The sequence below is a fragment of the Lytechinus pictus genome, chromosome 12, assembly GCF_037042905.1.
Source record: "Lytechinus pictus isolate F3 Inbred chromosome 12, Lp3.0, whole genome shotgun sequence".
In the NCBI taxonomy this organism is placed as follows: Eukaryota; Metazoa; Echinodermata; class Echinoidea; order Temnopleuroida; family Toxopneustidae; genus Lytechinus; species Lytechinus pictus.
Genome location: NC_087256.1, coordinates 23581821 through 23602173, shown reverse-complemented (window position 1 = coordinate 23602173; position 20353 = coordinate 23581821). Strand labels below are relative to the sequence as shown.

The following is a 20353-nucleotide window of genomic DNA, read 5'->3' as shown; positions in this document are numbered from 1 at the left end:
TTGCAAAACAAGGGGATTTCTTCAGCAAGAAATGGCGTGTCAGCCCCACCCCCCCCCCCAGAAAAAAAAAGAAATTACACACAAACAAAAGTTATTACTATCTAGGCACTGCTAGGAGATGACACTTCCTATTAATTCCATAGCCATTCACGTATCCCCTTTATGGTTCCATCAAACTGTGGTTTTTTTTTTTTAATGAAGGTCTTCCAATTGCGCGAAAGTCTTCAGTTAGTATATCTACACACTGTATTCGTGATCTGGAATCTGTGCATGGCATACATTTAAAGCATTTACCCGGCGAATTTACTGAAATGTCACTGCAACAAAATGATAATAGCAATGGTAGCAAATTAAAAACCTCCAGCAACGTGCCATCTGGTCGTAAAGGGATAAATAAAAAAGTCACAGGGGTAAGGAATTACACTGAGAATGGACATGATATGCAGGCCTATGTGCAATAGTGCTTGATTCTATTCTTTCGTTTAATAGGAAATCCACAATGCGATTTTACAACATGTATAGTATAAAAACATGCATAACAATTTTCTTTAAGAAAAAACATGAATAAAGGAATATATAAACCGGCATATAAATCTGGAATGACATAAACACGAATCATTGTATGTAATATGCTCTACATGGCATCAACAATAAAAACACATTTTCAAAGTAAATGGAATCACATTCACTTTCAATATACTCACATTTTCATAACAAGACATAATAAACGCGAACATTTTATGAATATACACCTATCACATTTCTCCAATCAGAAATACTTTAACAACTAAATTTTCCTTTTTTCCTGCTACTCCCTCTCTTTCTCTCTCCATTTTTGTGTCTCACCCTCTTCACCAAGAAATTCGAAAATCATTATAAAAAGTATTTTTGGTATGACTTTGAGTCCCTTTTATTATATGATATGTACATGTAAATGTATTTTCACAAAAAAAATGCATAAAATTTACACTGTAGATCTCGATGAAGCAATTCTTGGTTTGCAGCACAGTTATAAGTACATTTACTAAGTAACCTTAAAAAAAGAACTGGGTAATATTCTTCTCCCAATAAAACTTCCTTAATTAACTGGCAGTAATGAAGTAAAATAATATGATAAATTAAATTTTTAAGCGCAGCAACTACATGAATATACTCTGTTGCACTTTGGTTACTCCTATTGCTTATACAATATACTACATGTACACACAAAAATGGATGATTCAGACATACATGTACTTTAATGCTTCCCTACACAGATGGGTCTTCAAGAATGTTTTGAAAACAGGTACAGATTGAGCCATTCTAATTGTAAGGGGGAGTTGGTTCTATACATGTATTTTATTAACACACAAATACACAATCTATGGCCCGAATTCACAAAGGTCGGCTAAAGTTATACCGGGATTAAATTTAGCCCGGGGTAAACTAATACCCGGGTATAAAGTTAGTCCACCGCGCTATTCACAAACGGTGGACTAACTAATCCATGGACTAACTTTAGCACCCGGGGTTAAATCCTGGGGTAAAATTTAACCCACGGCTGAGTTATACCCCGGTGCTAACTTTAGTCCATGGATTAAAATGACGTCAAATGACGCGTTTTATACACCGGGTATAACTTTAGTCCACCTTTGTGAATTCGGGCCTATGAGTTTTAAAACAAAATCTAAGAGAAACTTGCCAAACTCCTACATCAACAGGGGCACTTGTGAAAGGGTATATTTCTCACAATCATGAAAATGTAGACAAGACAAACTTATTGTGCATTTAAATGAGTTGCATTGGAAGGGCTAATACTTGAGAAATATGATTGAGGACACTTTACTGAAAGATCATGCTTTCTACATTTCATTACAATTTAATTTTCTTTTTCTTCTTCCAGAGCAAGTGCTGCTTCAAGATGATGGAGATAAACACAATGGTTGTGTGTATGTATGTATCTTGCCTCTTGAGGACTTTTAATATTTTGATTTACAATCATATATTTTATTCATTGATATTCAGTCATGAATGAACCCTTCATGCATCAGATCAACTACATTACCAAGTTCTTCATACTAAACAATCTGTAAGGCATGACCAAGAGATGTTATATATTGTACATTTACATTTCTCACATGTTAAATGTAACAATCACAATAAAATAATACATGATTTCAGGTGAGATAAATGCACTCCAGTTAATAATGAAACACAAAGTTTTGAAATGGTTTTCATGATGGTATCAATACTTCTGGTCCAGGATATTCTACTTCATCACACCAGAAGTCAGGAGGCTGAGAGATAGACATCAACCAATCAGGATCAGAGTCTGAAAAGGATTCCAAAGATTTTAATTCTTTGAAATAGTAGCAGTCTCTTCCAATGACCGGGTCGTAGGGAGGTGAAAGTATGTCTAGAAAGGCTGCAGGTCCACCCACTGATTCTAAGCTGTGGTAGTTCCCTTCTCTTGGGGTTAGCAGCACCGCTTCCGAAGATGGTGTGAAGCGCTGATCGGTTCCCAGTCGGGTAGGAACCAACAAATGCTTTCTCGGAGGCTCGTTTTCCGGAAAGCCTTCAAACTTGGGCATTGGAAATTTAGTCCAGTCCTCGGTGATGGTGTTGAATGTCCTTACGGAAATATCACCATAGAGCACTTTGAGGAGGCCATACATTCCGGGATGGTTATGCAGAGGGATGCGACACCCATCCCGTATGATGAACACGCCCATTGTCATAACACCATCCTCGAAGATGTGCATGTATCCTACCGGGGCGCGGTGGGGAGAGTCTCCCCCAGCTGCCGTCTCAAAAGCAGCTGGATTTGGTGGCAGTCTCTTTTGTTCTATCACAGCTCGGCTGGCGTCGATGTTCAGATCAGAAGCTCGAATGTTTGACATTGTTTCTTGTAGAGCTTTCAGATGATCTTTGTTCATATTTCTGTCCTTGAAAAACAGGCGAAATATGTCTCTAGCTTGTCGTGATAATTTTTGTAGGGATGCCATCGTTAGTTTTAATGCAACAAAAACAAAGGTGGAGATGTCGATTTAAGTCTCAGTGAAATAAGAATTACAATTTAGAAGAAATATATTTCTGTTCGAAAATTCCCTTTTTTCAATTTAAAAAAAATATTTTACCGGATTTTTATTTTTATAATGACTTATTGGATAAAATTTCAAAGAAATAACTACATTTTGGGATAATTATTGTCTAGTACTAAAAGCGCTATCAAATTGGATCGAATGAATTTTGTCAATAGTCCGATAATTTTTTTTTTGTGAATAAGGAGTGTCACGGACTAGCTGCCCCAAAACGACATAAATTGTTCATATTTCCAGCTAAATAGAACATCGTGTCTGTTTGATAAGGTCTACTGTATTAACCATTATGAGCTGGTGAGTAGAAATATTGAAATTTCATGTTTTCTTTTCATTTTAGAGCAGTGTTATTTAGTTGATGTTTTCTTACGTGATTTTGATCATGTGGGACCGAAGTGAAAAATGGGTGTTGATGGGTGGGTGTACTCCCGGATGTCTCTCCCGGATGGGTGGGTGTACTCCGGGGGGGGGGGGGGGGCACTCAGTATATAATGCATAGTGGGCATGTGTCGCGGAGGGGACCCCCATTTTTACACTCAAATTTCCGTTCCAAGGCATAGCATTTTTTGTCGGCCATTCCGTGCTTTTGGGAACTGGTAGTGCCATGGTAGCCAAATTGAACTTGTCCTCCTTTCACCACGATATGTAAAGAATCTTCGCTTCGGCGATTTTGAAAAGAACTGATGCGAGAGGCTTTGTTTACGATGCGAAGCTCCTCACACAACTGGTTACCTCTTTCCTCATGCGATGTTTAACGGGCTCAGTTTGCCATGGGTGGACAAGTTTTCAGATGACCTCGACGATTCCGCGGAATTATAATCTTTGTAATTATCCATCTACCCCGCATTTCCCTGCTCTTCAAGACCACTCTGCCACTTTCACAATGTTGACAAAAACTTATATTACAAAATCGATTCACTAAATAAATCACAAACAAGATATATCTGGGGATGAATCACTTTAGTAAACTGTATTATCTACTCGTGAAAATGGGAACCAGCATAGCTGGTTCCCATTTTCACGAGTAGATAAAGACAGTTTACTAGTGAAATTTATTTCGTCAGAGTCATCACTGACGAAATAAATCTCATTGGCAATCTCTCTCTATATCTACTCTTCAAAATGGGAACCATCTAAGAAAATTCTCCTGAATTATAAATGCTGGTTCCCATTTTCACGAGTAGATAAAGACAGTTTATTAATCAGATTTATTTCGTCAGAGAATCATCACTAACGAAATAAATATTACTAGTAATCTGTCTTTATCTACTCGCTGAAATGGGAACCAGCGTGTACAACTCTATGTGGAGTTTTCCATAGAGTTGTACGCGCTGGTTCCCATTTTGGCGAGTAGAGTAAAGTTGTTTATTAAATCTAATCGCCAAAATTGGAACCATCTAAGAAAATGATTATGAATTATACATGTTGGTTCCCATTTTCACGAGTAGATAAAGACAATTTGTTAGATTTATTTCGTCAGAATCATCACTGACGAAATAAATCTCATTGGCATTCTCTCTCTCTATATCTACTCTTCAAAATGGGAACCATCTAAGAAAATTCTTCTGAATTATAATGGTTCCCATTTTCACGAGTAGATAAAGACAGTTTATTAATCAGCTTTATTTCGTCAGAGAATCATCACTAACGAAATAAATATCACTAGTAATCTGTCTTTATCTACTCGCTGAAATGGGAACCAGCGTGTACAACTCTATTGAGAATTTTCCACGCTGGTTCCCATTTTGGCGAGTAGATTAAACTAGTTTACTCTACTCGCTAAAATGGGAACCAGTGTGTACAACTCTATGGGGAGTTTTCCACGCTGGTTCCCATTTTAGCGAGTAGAGAAAAGACGGCGACGAAATCAATCTTTCTGATCTAAGCTCTTTGAAGGATTACTTTATCTAGAATCAGCGCGCCAGCTGCGGTGAAGCAGTGAACAAGCTCGAAAAGGTAGGTAGGTCATGTCTTGTCGTGAAAAAGTGTCCTTTGGAAATTAGGAACTGGTTCCCAATTTCACGATAATGCCTTTTTTGTCTTATTGAGAAAAAGAACAAAGAAAGCCGCTCCAAAGCATAGGCATAGCATTTTCTCCTTATCGAGGAAAAAGAAGAAAGAAATCTGCTCCAAAGCTTCGCATATTTTCCGTTACGCCGTTCCAGCCGTATTGATATGCTACAGTGAGCCGCAATTTTGGTGAAAAGCGGCAGCAAAGCGCTGTCCGACCATCGCCTCTGCGCTAGGGTACCCGGCGCCCGTGCAGCTGCGCTAGCAGCATGCACGTATAGGCCCGTTCCATATATAGGGATGAATACGCACTCACAGGCAGGCAACCCGTTCCAAGGACCCCCGTTTTCACAAACATTTGTAGTTCCGAAGCCCGTTCCGAGGACCCTCCTTTTACAATAAGCCCGCTCCAAGGCCCCCCGTTTTTTCGTCTCGCCCGCGGCACAGACCTACTACTTTTTTGGTCGAATACCCCGCCCCCTGGGGGTGTACTAGAGCTAGATCTAGATCTAAGACTAAGCTTCGTTGAATATATGCACAACCAAGGAGGTACATGTAGTTGCTCCAACCCATCCCCCAGTACTACATAAAGGGAGCAGTCGCGCGTGCCCCAGGCTGTGGTACATTTTACCACACTATGTTGAACGGGAATGGATGATCGATCATGCTGCCTAGCAAAGCATACCTAACTACCTCGAGCGATGTTCGTGCAGGCTCCACTTCACTACGCTCCACCTACCCGAACATCGATACGGTGAGCCAGTTCGGATATACCGAGTCACAATCATGTTCATCGTAAAAATCAAAGAAAAAAAAAAAAAAACGAGAAAGATGAATAACTTAATATCTTACTCTACACCCATATTTCACTTTATGTCCATCCTCCGGTTATCCTCAAAATTGGTGAGTTTGGGCCAGTATCTTTTTCCTCACACGTATTATTCACGGCTGATTTCAAAACATTGCATGCGATCACGATCGATCTGACATTTTTAAAAAATTAAGCATTTTTCCCCAAGAACAAGAGAAAATAAGCAAAACATTGCCAACCAACCTTATTTCACCCCACAGGGAATCCTAACAAAAAACAAAGTTATATTGGTCATTGAATGAGTGGGTAGAGTAAAAGATTAATATAACTTTGTATGTAGGATGAGTAGTTAGATCTAACGTTCTGTAAAGATGAGGATTTATTGTTAGTGTTAATTAGAATTGGATGTCTGAGTTTCTTCTAGATTCAGTAAACTTCTTACTGGAAGAAATGTTGCTGTCCAGCAAATGTCATGAACATTTTCATCCTACACAATGGCTTGCATTCTGAGCTCGGGTTTAAAGTTGTAATTAAAGGAGAATGAAACCCTTGAAACCAGCTGAATCCATATCAAAGAGAAAAATCAAAGAAACATATTGTTGAAAGTTTGAGGAAGATTGAATGAATAATAAGAAAGTTATGAGCATTTGAATGTCGAGATCACTAATGCCATGTAGATCCTCCCATTGGCAATGCGACCAAGATCTGTGATGTCACACACGTACAACTCCCTCATTACTTTAGTACTTATTTCACTTATATTCTCACTTTTATAGAGTCTATCACAAGGTGAGGTGTTCTCTTTATGAGAGGACAAGTACAGAGGTTTCACAATATTATATCATTGATGAATCGTTTGTCATATGATTAGAATGAGCAAAAAGAGATGTTTTGGGGTATATTTTCAGTGTCCAAAAGGGGAGAGTTGTTCATCTGTGACATCATTGATCTTGGTCGCATTGCCAATGGGAGGATCTCCATAGCATTAGTGATCTCGACATTCAAATGCTCATAACTCTTATATTGCTAGTCCTATTTTACTCAAACTTTTGTTGATCTTATTCTTTGATTTTTCTGCTTTCACAAAAGCTAACTTGCTCCAAGAGTTTCATTCTCCTTTAACTATGGAGTGCCAATTGGGCACAAATCTCTTTTAGTACATGTTCAATTTATTAAGTCTTAAGACACTCAAATCATGTATAACTGTCTAAGAATGATAACTGAAATGAAAGCAAAGAGAAACAAAATAGTAGTATATTAAGAAATATACACTAGCAAAATTTTTAAAAAGTTTTTGGCTCACTATAATTTTAGCACAGTCAGAGTTAGACCATGGTCTGAGTTAAACCTGACTTCAGAATATGGGCTAATGTGTCTAGTGGGGTGTTGCAAGAAACTTGCAATTGATCGCAAGCCCCAAAATCAATTGAAATGCATGCAAATTTGCAATCAATTGATTATCTCCTTCTTGCATCAACAAGTATAAATTTATTTGCTTTAGTTTAAATTGATCTATCACTTGTAAATTTCCATCTGAAATTTGCAATTGATGGCAAATATTTTCTTGCAACACCCCCTAAATCTTTTCTTCCTCTTTCCCCTGTTTTATACAGGAACTTTTTCAGTAGATTTACTGGGGCTTCTCCAAAGAAGACTGTGCTAACTAGAGAGGTGAGTCGCTTGCTATTAAACCCATATATACATACTCAATTCTTTAGTACCCAACACAGGGGTCAACCCTTTATGGTTAAAGGTTAAAGAAAGAAGTTGCAGCACACAATTATTTCATGAGAAATTCATTGAAATCAAGGTAAATTGTTGTCACCATGTTTTCATAGATCAGGATATATACATTGAAATAAACATAACTTTGTGAAATCATGAAATCTTAGTTGAAACCGATAATTCGGATGATCATTAACACAAAAAGGCATGTGTGGGAGAGTGTATTAGTATTGCATGGAATTTTTTTTACATTTTATGGAATTATGTGCTAATTTGGCTAATTTCTCAGCAATTACACCCTTTTTCAAGAGCCATTTGGCACTTATTTCTTATTTTGTATATGTATACAAGCACTTGGGTGGTTATTTTATTGGATTCTGTTTGAACTCATTTTGAAATTGTTACCACAACTGGCATCGATAGCTCTGAAGTACAAATGCACACTGATTAAATGTGACTCCTTGCTTTCTCAATATTTCACTTACAAAATATGTGTATATCAATGTTTTCAGCATGAGGATTATGAGAACATGTGCCTATTTCAGTTGTAGAGCTCTTGCCTCAAAATGATAATGGAAATTCACATTTATTGCTCTGGAAAGTCAGGGAATTTTGAAATGTGTAAGTGTATGAACCCTTTGAAGAGTGTAGACCTCTTGCCCTCATGTATCTTGTTTAACCGTCAGAAAATCAGGTTCAGTTTATGGTATACATGAGTGCATTGTGCCCCTTTTCAGGACTAGTTTGATTCCAGTGAAAAATGAAAAGTTTACATTGTTTTCATCCCCTTCCCTTTGTTTGCAGGAGGAAAAGGATTTTGAAACTGAAGTGAATAAAATTGAAGTGTAAGTATCCTATTGTTTTAAGAATATCTAAGCTTCTTTTTGTTTGTTTTATTTTTAAAAACCTTTTTTCATGTTATGAGCCACTGAGTTGTGGTTTTCTAAACTGTCATGGAAATACATGAATGATAGCATTAATGATGATTGATGATGTTGATGATGTTGATGATGATTATTATTATGATGATGATGATGATGATGGATGATGATGATGATGGATGATGATTATGATGCTGTTGATGATGGTGATGATGTTGATGATGATGATGATGATGATGATGATGATGATGATGATGATGATGATGATGGTGATATTTGCTCTAGCAATAGATGCTTTAGTGGAAAATCAGCACATCATGCTATAAAATCGACACAATTATTCATGCTTCCAAGTAATCATGACATTATTTTGAATTACATATAAAAGAACTCTTCCACAACCCGAAGAATGATTAAAAATGAAACAATTCTCACTTGAGCAAATGATGAGTCATCCCTTCAATGAGAAATTCTAATTAGCTGTTTTACTTCCAATCAATGAATAGGTTGGATGAAGCCACCAAACGCTTGTACAAGGATATGCGAAAGTGTATTGAAGCGATGACCTCGCTGTCTAAGCACCAGTGTCGAGTGGCTCACAACCTAGCTGCTAGTCCCATCCTCAACACAGAATCCGACCTCAACTCCTTGGAGGGCATCAGTGCTTCCATCAGCAAGATAGATGAACTCACACATGAACTGGTAAGGGAGGTTGCACAGACTTGCTGCAAGTGATGCAATCAATTACATCTATGGAAAGACAGCAAGGTCCTTTGTAGCTTCCATCGTAATTGATGATGATGCTTTCACTGGCTTTCCATTTTTGAGAGTGATTGGATCATTGACAGCTCTTTGTAAAGAAGGCAATGGGGCTTGTTGGTAATACTGTTATTTGGTGATGATGATTTTGATGGTGATGTGGTTTTAAAGTAACGATAAAAGTGACAATAGTAGTGAGAACTGTGGAAGAAGGGGGAGAAATATGAGGATGGCAGTAAAAGGAAACTCATGATGGATAAAATATTGTTGTGATGAGAAAATTGATGTTCGTGATCCAATCAATTACATGTACAGCTACATGTATAGAAAGCCAGCTAGACTACAATTCTGCATCATCAAAGAGCAGTTTGTACATGCACTCTACCTTGTAAAGAAAAAGGAGTTTACTGGCTGAAAAAAAAACAATGATGCATGTAAGATTGGAGAATGTTTTGAAATGGATATATGCGTCCTACATGATGCTGTCACTGGGTTAACTTAGTTGAGATTGATTGGATCAATGATGATGATGGTGATGATGGTGATAATGATGATGATGATGGTGATGATGATGGTGATGGTGATGATGGTGATGATGGTGATGATGGTGATGATGATGATGAGGGAGATGATGATGAAGATGATGATGATGGTGATAATGATGATAATGATGATAAAGATGATGATGATGACGACAATGATGATGATGATTACGATGATGACGATGATGATGATGAAGATGATGATGGTGATGGTGATGATGAAGAAGTAGAAGATGATGATGGTGTTGGTATTGACGATGATGTTTACAATGATGATAAAGACGATGATGAAGATGATGATGATGATGATGACAATGATGATGGTGGTGATGAAACTGATGATGCTTTTGGTGGTGATAATGAATGAATGGTAATGATAAAAGTGATGAATGGGGGAAAGAGGAGGAGTAGGAGGAAACTGGAAGAGGAGGATGGCAAGAGAGGATCTGAAACTGGAATTATGATGAATCAAAGATTGTTGTAATGATTAAGAAAAAACAATGCTAGTGAGATGGGGATGTGTAGGATGAGGAAAATTGAGGAGGAGGGAAGAAGATTGAATTTGAAGAAAAGATGTTAGTTAAATATGGAAGTAGGGTAAAGGAGAAGGAAAAGGAAGTGGAGGAGGATATGAAACGAGAGGAGAGGAGGAGGATGAGAGGGGGGCTGGAGAAGAAAGATTATGGTCATGCTTGCGGTTGTGGTAAAGTGATGATGGTAGCAAGGGTGGGAGAAGGGGGCAACAGGAGGAGGAGGGAAAAGATGAGATAAAGTCATAAAGAAGAGGAAGGCAGGATGGGGTGGGGGGGATTACCGAGATGGTGATTGTGGTTATGAATGTTTCTGATGGTGTTGGTGAGGAGGAAGAAATGAATCAAGGGAGGTTCAAGGTTGACAATAGGTAGACAGTAGGTGGAGACGGAAGGTGAGAGGGGAACTAGATGTGGACTATGGTAGTAGTGGTGATGTTTGTGATGGTTGTGATTGTGTTGGTGATGACATGTTGTTAACAGCGGTGATAATTGGGAGGGGGAGGAAGGCAGATGGACCGAGGGAGGATTGTCATGGCAACATACGGAGTGATAATGACAGTTTGAATTGATAGTGATGCTGAAGGTAGCTTTGATGGTCATGTTGAATTTGTGAGTATTGATAATATTGTTGACAGCAGAGATGATGATGATGGCGATGGTGGCGAGATGATGAATTGAATTCTGGGGTGCAATATTGATTCTATCATTGCAACTTGATACTGATGATGAATTGATGTTATAAACTTGATTGATTACATTGAAATGCATTGATGAATTTTGGTAAGTCGGATGAAAGAACATCTCTTTTTTGTCAATTCCTTAAACCAAGCACACCATATTTTTCAAAACTAGGCATCAATACAAAGCGTTCTTTTCAAACCCAACAGAACCTCAGTGCTACTAGAACCATGGTCGAGCCCATGAAGAAGTTTAGTGGGATCTTTCCGGGGATCTACGTAGCCCTGAAGAAGCGGGAACAGATCCTCCAGGAGTACAGTCGGTGCCAGAGCAAGTTGGAGAAGTACCAGGACAAGGAGAGGACCGGTCCTAACCTTGCCAAATTAGAACAGGTACAAAGAAGCCTTGGTTTTTATATGTAGGGCTGATTTAAAGGTCAAGTCCACCCCAGGAAAATGCTGACTTGAATAAATAGAGAAAAATCAAACTAGCATAGTGCTGAAAATTTCATCAAAATCGGATGTAAAATAAGAAAGTTATGACATTTTAAAGTTTCGCTTATTTTTCACAAAACAGTGATACGCACAACTAGGTGAGTCAGTCGATGATGTCCATCACTCACTATATTTCTTTTGTTTTTTATTGTTTGAATTATACAAAATTTGATTTTTATTAAAGATTTGTAATAAGGACCAACTTGACTGAACCATATAGTATTAAACAATGCTAATTCCACATGTTCAGGGAGGAATTAATCGTTGTATCACTTGACAATGAGGAGAAAATTAGAATATTTCATATCTCATATAATAAAATACAAAAGAAATAGTGAGTGGATGACGTCATAGTCTCCTCATTTGCATACTAGCCAGGATGTGCATATAACTGTTTTGTGAAATTAAGCGAAACTTTAAAATGTCATAACTTTCTTATTTTACATTCGATTTTGATGAAATTTCCAGTGTTATGCTTGTTGGATTTTTCTCTTTTTATTCAAATCAACTTTTTGTTGGGGTGGACTTGTCCTTTAAGTTCATTGAAATGTTGGGTAGCAATGACACATCAAGCGCAGATTTATCTTGCCAAACAGGTACAAAAACAACACTTGTTAAGCTCTGGGCATATGTGTTGGTAGTGAAGCACTTGGCTATAAAGAAAAGGTCTTGTCCTAATCGCCAGTCTAGAAGCTGTCCAAAAGCATGTGGTTTGCTTTTAGATAGTTTAGGGAACAAGTAGAGGAATACAAAAACAAGTAGGGGGCTGGGCCTGATTTGTGAAACTAGCACATGTATATTCAATCCTGATTTTACTTGTATATGTAGGTATTTGTGCAGTTAGCGTGAACAATAGGAATGGTGAGAATTCGCCTTTTCAAGTTGGAGAAGTACACAACTCCAGAAATCAAATGCAACTTGACTTTCAACCATTGAAATGCATGTATTAACAACTGTCGCTAGATTTTTTTTAGTTGTGTTTAAAGGTAAAAGACTGAAGTTTCAGCGAACAATTTTTTCATGAGAAAGTCTTTTAAATCATTGTTAATTGTTAAAATATTACCATAATCTAGATCTGGTACATTAATGTGAACTTATCTTTGTAAAATCATGATATCTTAGCTCAATATCGATAATTCTGATGTTCACTGACACAGAAAAGCATATGAGGGACAGTGTAATAATATTGCTTGGAAAAATACCTGTCATTTGATGGAATTCTGTGCTTATTTTGCTCACTTCTCAGCGATTACATATTTTCTTTCAGAACTATTTAGCACATATTTTTTATTTATACATACAAACACTTTGTGGTAATTTCATTGGATTCTGTTCGAACTCATTTTGAGATCGTTACCACAACTGGTATTTATCTTTAAACACAGCTCTTTCTGCAATTAACGGCCCAGGTAATGTTCTAGAGCCCGCAATCACATCTCCCCTTCTACCAATCTTACCAGATTTGACTCGATGATACTGATAATAATACTAGGTATTTTTAATGAACACTTTGCTGAAATAATATCACTTGGGGTGCCAAGTTGACTTAAGTCTCTTGAAATGAAGGGTATTCAAACTTCTTCTTCCATTCAGAGTAAAAAGACCCTGGAAGCAGCTAAAGAGGAATATGAGAAGGTCCATCAGGAACTCATGGATGGGATGCCAAATTTCTTTGAAGCCAGGATAAATTACTTTCAGCCATGTTTTGAGGCTCTTATCAAAGCCCAGGTAAGTTTCATGCTACATGGCAGTTTTATTCAGCCCCCCCCCCTATGATCTTGGCCGTTAATCGCGTGATCGCAACAAAAATCTACACACGCCTTGCCCGTCACCGTGGCATAATCTACAAAATTGTAAGATAAAATTCTTCCTAAAATTTCATTTCTAATTGATTATGCTAATTTATGCGTAAAATCAAAAGTTCGCTCTAATTAATTTAAAAATAAGGCCCCTGAAATGCAAATTTTTTGTTCCCAGACTCTCTATATGATTCTGATGAAATGTACTTTAGAGGGGAAGTGAACTGTGTGTAGTCTCTCATTAACATAAATACATAGTCTTGAAATATACGTTTTTAGATATCTAGTATCTACTGATACTACATAGAATAAATTGACCTATATTTGTATTTGTATAGAGAAACTAAAATGTTTTGAGAGGAAAAGTAATTGTTTTGCCACTTGGTAACATAATTATTGCGGTATAAATGTCGAGTAGTTAATTAGCATGTTATGATTAAAGTGGGTCTATATTACTAGACTACACTAGAATTATGGGTCAGGAAACTAGCCAGGTATGAGTAGTTGAGGACTCAAGATGGCGATATTGGTTTGCTTTAAGAAATTTTCAATATCACAATTATTTTCTATTGTATTTCATATTTTTCTAAATTTCTTATGCTGAGGTCGGGACTCGTGTCGGATAGGGTCGTCACGCCCTGAAGTAGTAGACTAATCCACTACCCACAGAATTCTATAGTGGCTGTGTTTAATCTTTAAATTCATTGACCTAGAACCTTTCAGATATCTTACCACTTTCTGATGATGTTTAAGGTATCATTATTATTAGAATGATCATAATGGCCATTTGTATAGCACCCATATTATTTCTCTTGTTTTAGTGGAGATGCAAACCACAGAGTAAATATTACTTATTGCTCGACATGCTCATTTTTTACATGACAAAGCTTCCAAACCCAAAGAAACTGTCAGACCCTATTCATGCAGCGATTGTACCCTCTGCAGCTCCAAGTAAACTAGGCCTTTGGAGTCATTGCTAGGAAACATAATCAAACTTGACCTGATCCCACACACATGGATTGTCTCAGTCATTATCAAAACTGATAGACATAATAATAATAATGATGATGGAAAATTTTATAAATTTCATTGTATTAATTTCATGTGGGTATCCATCTGCTCCTGGGTGGAGAGTGGGCAAATTGTGGAATTTGAACTCTAGAACTTTTGATTCAGATTCTGAGGACTTGTGCACTAATCTACAACACCTCTCTGACCGTCCAGCAGATTGCCTCTCTGAGAGGACCTTAAGCATTCGGTCCTCTGGTTGCTTACTTGCAAGCATTCATGCTCTCTTCGCAATCTGGTAAAAGAAAATCACCACCATGATTGCCAAATATCCTACATAAAATAAATTTTCCTCAAAAACTGATATCTTGACCATTGCTCTTCTACATGTAGGTCCAGTACTACACGGAATGCTTCAAGATATACGTCGAGATCGCAGCGTCGTTGGAGCACGACGAGACAGTACAGAGCGATGATGACTTTGAAGAGGAGCTTCATGCCAAGCTAAATGATATAAGAGCTCTATCCATCGTTGTCGATGACTAACCCTTCTCTTGCCTGCCCAATCCTGTGTCCATCCCGTGCTGCTAGCTACTTAGTATACCCACAGAAGTTGGTTTGCGTTATAAAGGTATTAATTGTCTTGGATTTTCCAAAGTTTTATGTATTCTAATTTTTTATCTAGACTATGTCACCCATGCATTTTGGTTTAATTTGATTTATTCAAACAAACAAAAAATTACTGTACCTGTCTAGGGTCACCAGCCAAGGCTAAGAAAACTCATTTAAAGGAAATCAAGACCCAAGATGAGAAGCAATATTTTTAGAAAGAGTAAAATAAGAGGAACAACTTAAAACAAGTTTCATCAAAATCGGTTGTGAAATAAGCAAGTTATGGACGTTTAATAGTCTTATTATACATTCTATGGGGATCCTCAAATTGGCTGGTATGCTTCTAAATGGCTGACTTTGTGGACAACTCTCCATTTATTTTGTACACAATTTTTCAGATTTTCCCTATTTTTAAAATTGCATTTTCAATTATTGCCTCATTCTGAGCATAACATATGTCATGAGAAAATATAATTCACACCACATATGTCAAGGTCAGGAGGAGATGATTTGAAATATGTAAAATAAAGGGGAAAATCTGAAAATTTGTGTACAAAACAAATGGAGGGTTGTCCACAAAATCAGCCATTTCGAAGCATATTTGCCAATTTGAGGATCCCCATAGAAAGTACAACAAGACTTTTCAAATGTCCATAACTTGCCTATTTCATAACCAATTTTGATGAAACTTGTTTTGAATTGTTCCTCTTGTTTTACTCTTTCCAATAAGATTGCTTCTCTTCTTGGGTTTTGGGTTCCTTTAAATAGGCGTCCCAAAAATAAAATGAAATGCATATTGATGGCATGTAAACAAGAACTAAATCCATTTTCTGAACACTTGGATGTCCAAAGATGTCCAAACTCTTTTTACGCTGTTTATTTCATGTTTGCATTCTATTTTCATGCATCAATGGTGAAGAACATTGTTGTAGCTGTCATTGCTTCTTTGTCTTAAAGGAGAATGAAACCCTTGAAACCAGCTGAATCCATATCAAAGAGAAAAATCAAAGAAACATATTGTTGAAATTTTGAGGAAGATTGAATGAATAATAAGAAAGTTATGAGCATTTGAATATTGAGATCACTAATGCCATGTAGTTCCTCCCATTGGCAATGCGACCAAGATCTGTGATGTCACACACGTACAACTCCCTCATTACTTTAGTACTTATTTCACTTATATTCTCTCTTTTATAGAGTTTATCACAAGGTGAGGTGTTCTCTTTATGAGAGGACAAGTACAGAGGTTTCACAACATTATATCATTGATGAATCGTTTGTCATATGATTAGAATGAGCAAAAAGAGATGTTTTGGGGTACATTTTCAGTGTCCAAAAGGAGAGTTGTTCATCTGTGACATCATAGATCTTGGTCGCATTGCCAATGGGAGGATCTCCATAGCATTAGTGATCTCGACATTCAAATGCTCATAACTCTTCTATTGCTAGTCCTATTTTACTCAAACTTTTGTTGATCTTATTCTTTGATTTTTCTGCTTTCACAAAAGCTAACTTGCTCCAAGAGTTTCATTCTCCTTTAATATTTAAAAAATGTTTCTACTTAAATCAAGGTGAAATTTTTAACCTGTGTATAGACATTCAATTCAATTCAGATTCCCTAAAACTTATTGTTAGATTTGAAGTCATATTACCCCATCGATGATGAATTTCTATTGTGAAAAGTTCAATTTTCACTATCATAATAACCTGCTCAATTCACTGTTAGTAATTTGAAATATGTCTTGTGAACTTGTCCCTAAACATTATTCAATAATTGATTTAATAACAATTGGTTCATTGCCATTCAATGCTGTAGACACACGCACATGCAAAGTATATACTTACAGGACAAGGGGTTTGAATGAAAAGAGGAAAATCAAACTAGCTTATCGCTGGAAATTTCATCAAAATAGGATCTAAAATGAGAAAGATATGATAAATGATGGGGGGGTGAGGAATCCATAAATTGCTTAAAAGTTAACCCAGATTTCACTTAATACTGATCACTTCGATGTCATGCAACAAGTTTAGACCAAGAAAGGTTTAGAGTTTATATTTAAGGTATAAAGAAAAACAATATCACTATTATTGTAAGAGTTAATATGTGCTCTCCATATGGAATCAGGTATTTTCATCACAAACCAATGAGAGTTGATGACTGTAGAAGTATGATACTATGAATCACCATTCAATCTACTTACATATGTATTGTAAAAATAATGAAGATTTTTTTTTCTTCATTTTTAGCGCATAAAACACAGCAAGTTGGTTGTCCCACACACGTTTTCTGGGGGGTTTTTACCATAGCTTTTAAAAAATTTGGTCAGGTAGCTTTTGGTTCCCTCGAGTCATGTAATCCTTAGAAATTTTTAGAATGCAACATATACTTCAAAAGCAAACAGTTATGAAATTAATTGAATATCATTTAAGTAAGATACCTTTGAATCTTTATGAATTTATTTGTGTACTTGATAATCTTACAGTGATTAAGTTGGTGCTATGAGCAATGTACTTGAATATTTATTTCCTTTTCCTTGGATTTTAGCATTTCCAGAATTTTCCATAAAGTGTATAAATGAAGAAGCATTATGTATACTACTAGTCGCCAAAGTAAACTATTGAATCCCATAAAGTTACAAGCACCGTCTGCTCCCGTCTAGTGCACCTGACAAAGGAATAGGAGCAAAATATTTGAGGATTGTTGATAAATATAAATCAACAATCCCTCTTGGCTTGAGGTCTTTTACTGGCCTTACTTACACTAACTTCCCTTTGTGTCTGCCTACTCCTTTTCTTTCATCCCCTTCACTAACCTGATTGGTCTTCTCTACTCACTAATGCCCCTTTTGTCTCCTTGTTTCTAGTGTTGCTGTAGCTTGTTTGTGGTCTATATTATGGTTGTTCCACTTTATATGTTTGTCATTTTGCCTCCGACGAAGATTCTGCTAGGATCGAAAGCTTAGGCCCCTTTTTGACTTTCTAATTTACTCCATTGGCTCTCTTTTATTAGATATGCAGTTTTCAGCAGCTTCTTTTTGCCATAAATATAAATAAACAGGAAATTGGCCATGAGATGTACAAACTGCGGGTAAATTATCGCGCACGCATGTGTTTATTGCCCGCATGAAATCAAATTATGCAAAGAAATTGAGTGTCTCGCAAGCGAAAGTGCACATCGTGAATGCATGCTTGCAAGCGAGCATATCGGGACCATAAGCTGGGACGAGACTGTCACTTCTACCCCAATAGAGCTGTGTGATAGGTAGACCCAATCCAATTGATTTGTAATGGTGGACCATGTGGGGAACTAATTAGGACGGGGAGAAAATAACGGACTGGAATGCAACTGGCCTAAGCATTTGTGATGTGATGATTGACGTGATAATCGGCAAGCCTCACCTCAACAATTTGGCCTTGTGTTACTGAAGGGACCGGGTAGAGTGAACTTGACAAACAAAAAAGCTTAGTTTAGAGGTACAGAACAAGTTAAGCGATCTGATACCGGTATACAGTTTAGGACAGGCTACTTGTCTGCATGCTGTACAAGTACATGTAACTGCTTCCTCTTTCATATTAAAGAGGAATATGCCAAATATTTTAATTCCAATTTAGTACATTAAGAAATTAGTTTACATGTATGATTGTAATTTGATCAAATATATGCAATAAGCATTTTGTTTACATGTAAATCCTGTTTTATATACACCTGTTTTTATTGTGTTCAGAAGAGATGAAATTTCAATATTTATGATATGTTTATATGAATCGTTGCCATTTGTAAAGATGCTTATTTATTTATTTCAGGTATTTTACATTTGCTTTTTAATTTGTCTTGTGCAAGCTATCAATAGAGTATGACATATGTTTACTGTTTGATGTGTGTGTATTTGAAGATAAATAGATAGCTACATGTATGAATTCAACAGTGTGTCCATGCTGAACGTTCAGGGCCCAGTTTCATAAACTTTAGCGATCAATCATGGGGTTGATTTCTACGATTGATCGTACACAATTATCAATGCAATCAATCATAGATATCTGCCCTAAGATTAATTTCTAAGCTCTATCTTACAGGGCCCAGAAGTAATGTTTCCTTCCTTGTGATTATTTTTTTTTCTTCTTTGTGATTAATTACATGTATTAGTTATGTCTGACTCATTTGGATGCATTTATGATATCATTTTACAATGGGAATTCAACAAGATTGGTTAGCAGCGTGTAAACAACTCCCAATCTTGAATCCTATCTGAAGTCCCTATATAGATTATATATCATGAAGAAAGGGTTTAAATACATGTTTTATACCTCCTAGGTTCAATAGAAAGTTATATTTCTTCATATGAAAAGTGCAATATTTAATAGTGAATGTTTTGTATTTTATATGTACTTATGCTACTGAACATTCCCTGTATATTTATGTCACCGAAAATGTATTTATTGTTATATTTTGTGGGGGGGGGGGTTCTCATGTGATTATTATATGTAATTGGTTATTGATGTATTAACAATAAAATTTCTATATCAAATATGAAATGTATTTGTTTGTGAGGAGTCTTATTGACTGACTTGTCTTTATTGTTAATTATGTATGAATTCAATTTTATGTTAATCCTTTCATCATGGTAGGATAAATACAATTTTATTTATAGTTATGTTTTTATTTTTCTTCTGTCTGATTTTCATTTTTTTCTATTTTGTATGTGAAGAGGGGGTGGGGTGAAACATGCATCTACTTGTATGTATTATAAGAATGTTTTTAATATCTAAATTTTAACTCAACGTTGACATAGAAATCACTCGGGTGCGACCTCGGTGAAACTTTGATTTCAGGTTCACTACCTAAATGAGGGGGGGGGGGGGCAATGAATTTGTATGCGTTGTAATCAACAGTAATTAGTCGAGTCATTCATGGTGTCAAAGGAACAAGTAAGGTCTCAATTATCATCTGAGGAATTGGTCTAAAGTTCATATTCTGATGAACTATTATTACCTATATTGAGTGTTTTAGCGTTGCATCAAAAACGCATATCTTGGTTCGCATAAATTGCCTGTGTAATACCAGAGCATATTGAACAAAGAACTGTATCAAACTGACAGATATCCCAGAGGCTACTATACAAAACTTGCTGTTCAATATACGTGTACATGTACCGCATTGAACTGTGTAATGGGCATGCGCGAATGCGTGAAAAATACGATGTACTCAACAATCGATACAATGCAATGTGCAGCATAGAGCGCATATTAAATGACGTCATAATGAGCTACGTGAAAGTCGCATTTCTTTGATTGAATTGACCTTATGATTGTCCTGAGTGACATGACTTGGTCAATAATCTTTCTTTAAAAAAAATAATAATATAGGATTTGTATAGCGCATGTATCCACCTTGCTAGGTGCTCAAGGCGCTCCTATATTACCCCG

At 36.6% G+C, this 20353-nt stretch overlaps 2 protein-coding genes across 2 annotated transcripts; one reads left to right on the top strand and one right to left on the bottom strand.

The window, feature by feature from the left end:
* Positions 1–883: 883 nt before the first annotated feature.
* On the bottom strand, positions 884–3021 carry LOC129273053 (2-aminoethanethiol dioxygenase-like). The gene is made up of 2 exons (XM_064107619.1): positions 1646–3021; positions 884–1361 (listed from the first exon to the last, which is right to left on the bottom strand). Exon 1 carries the CDS (start codon positions 2982–2984, stop codon positions 2214–2216), a length of 771 nt encoding a protein of 256 aa, XP_063963689.1. The 5' UTR covers positions 2985–3021; the 3' UTR covers positions 884–1361; positions 1646–2213.
* Positions 3022–3225: 204 nt separating this feature from the next.
* LOC129272282 (bridging integrator 3-like) lies at positions 3226–19045 on the top strand. The gene is made up of 7 exons (XM_054909429.2): positions 3226–3374; positions 7512–7569; positions 8428–8468; positions 9011–9206; positions 11226–11408; positions 13104–13238; positions 14711–19045. The coding sequence occupies exons 1-7, from the start codon at positions 3367–3369 to the stop codon at positions 14861–14863; spliced, it is 774 nt and encodes a 257-aa protein (XP_054765404.1). The 5' UTR covers positions 3226–3366; the 3' UTR covers positions 14864–19045.
* The last annotated feature ends 1308 nt before the right edge of the window (positions 19046–20353 follow it).

What these genes read in the sequence shown, in the direction of transcription:
- LOC129273053 (XM_064107619.1), bottom strand. Translation starts at nt 2,984, where the DNA reads ATGGCATCCCTACAAAAATTATCACGACAAGCTAGAGACATATTTCGC.
- LOC129272282 (XM_054909429.2), top strand. An exon ending in AGACTGTGCTAACTAGAGAG is followed by an intron (nt 7,570 to 8,427) that starts GTGAGTCGCTTG and finishes CTTTGTTTGCAG; the next exon opens with GAGGAAAAGGATTTTGAAAC. An exon ending in AGGCTCTTATCAAAGCCCAG is followed by an intron (nt 13,239 to 14,710) that starts GTAAGTTTCATG and finishes TTCTACATGTAG; the next exon opens with GTCCAGTACTACACGGAATG.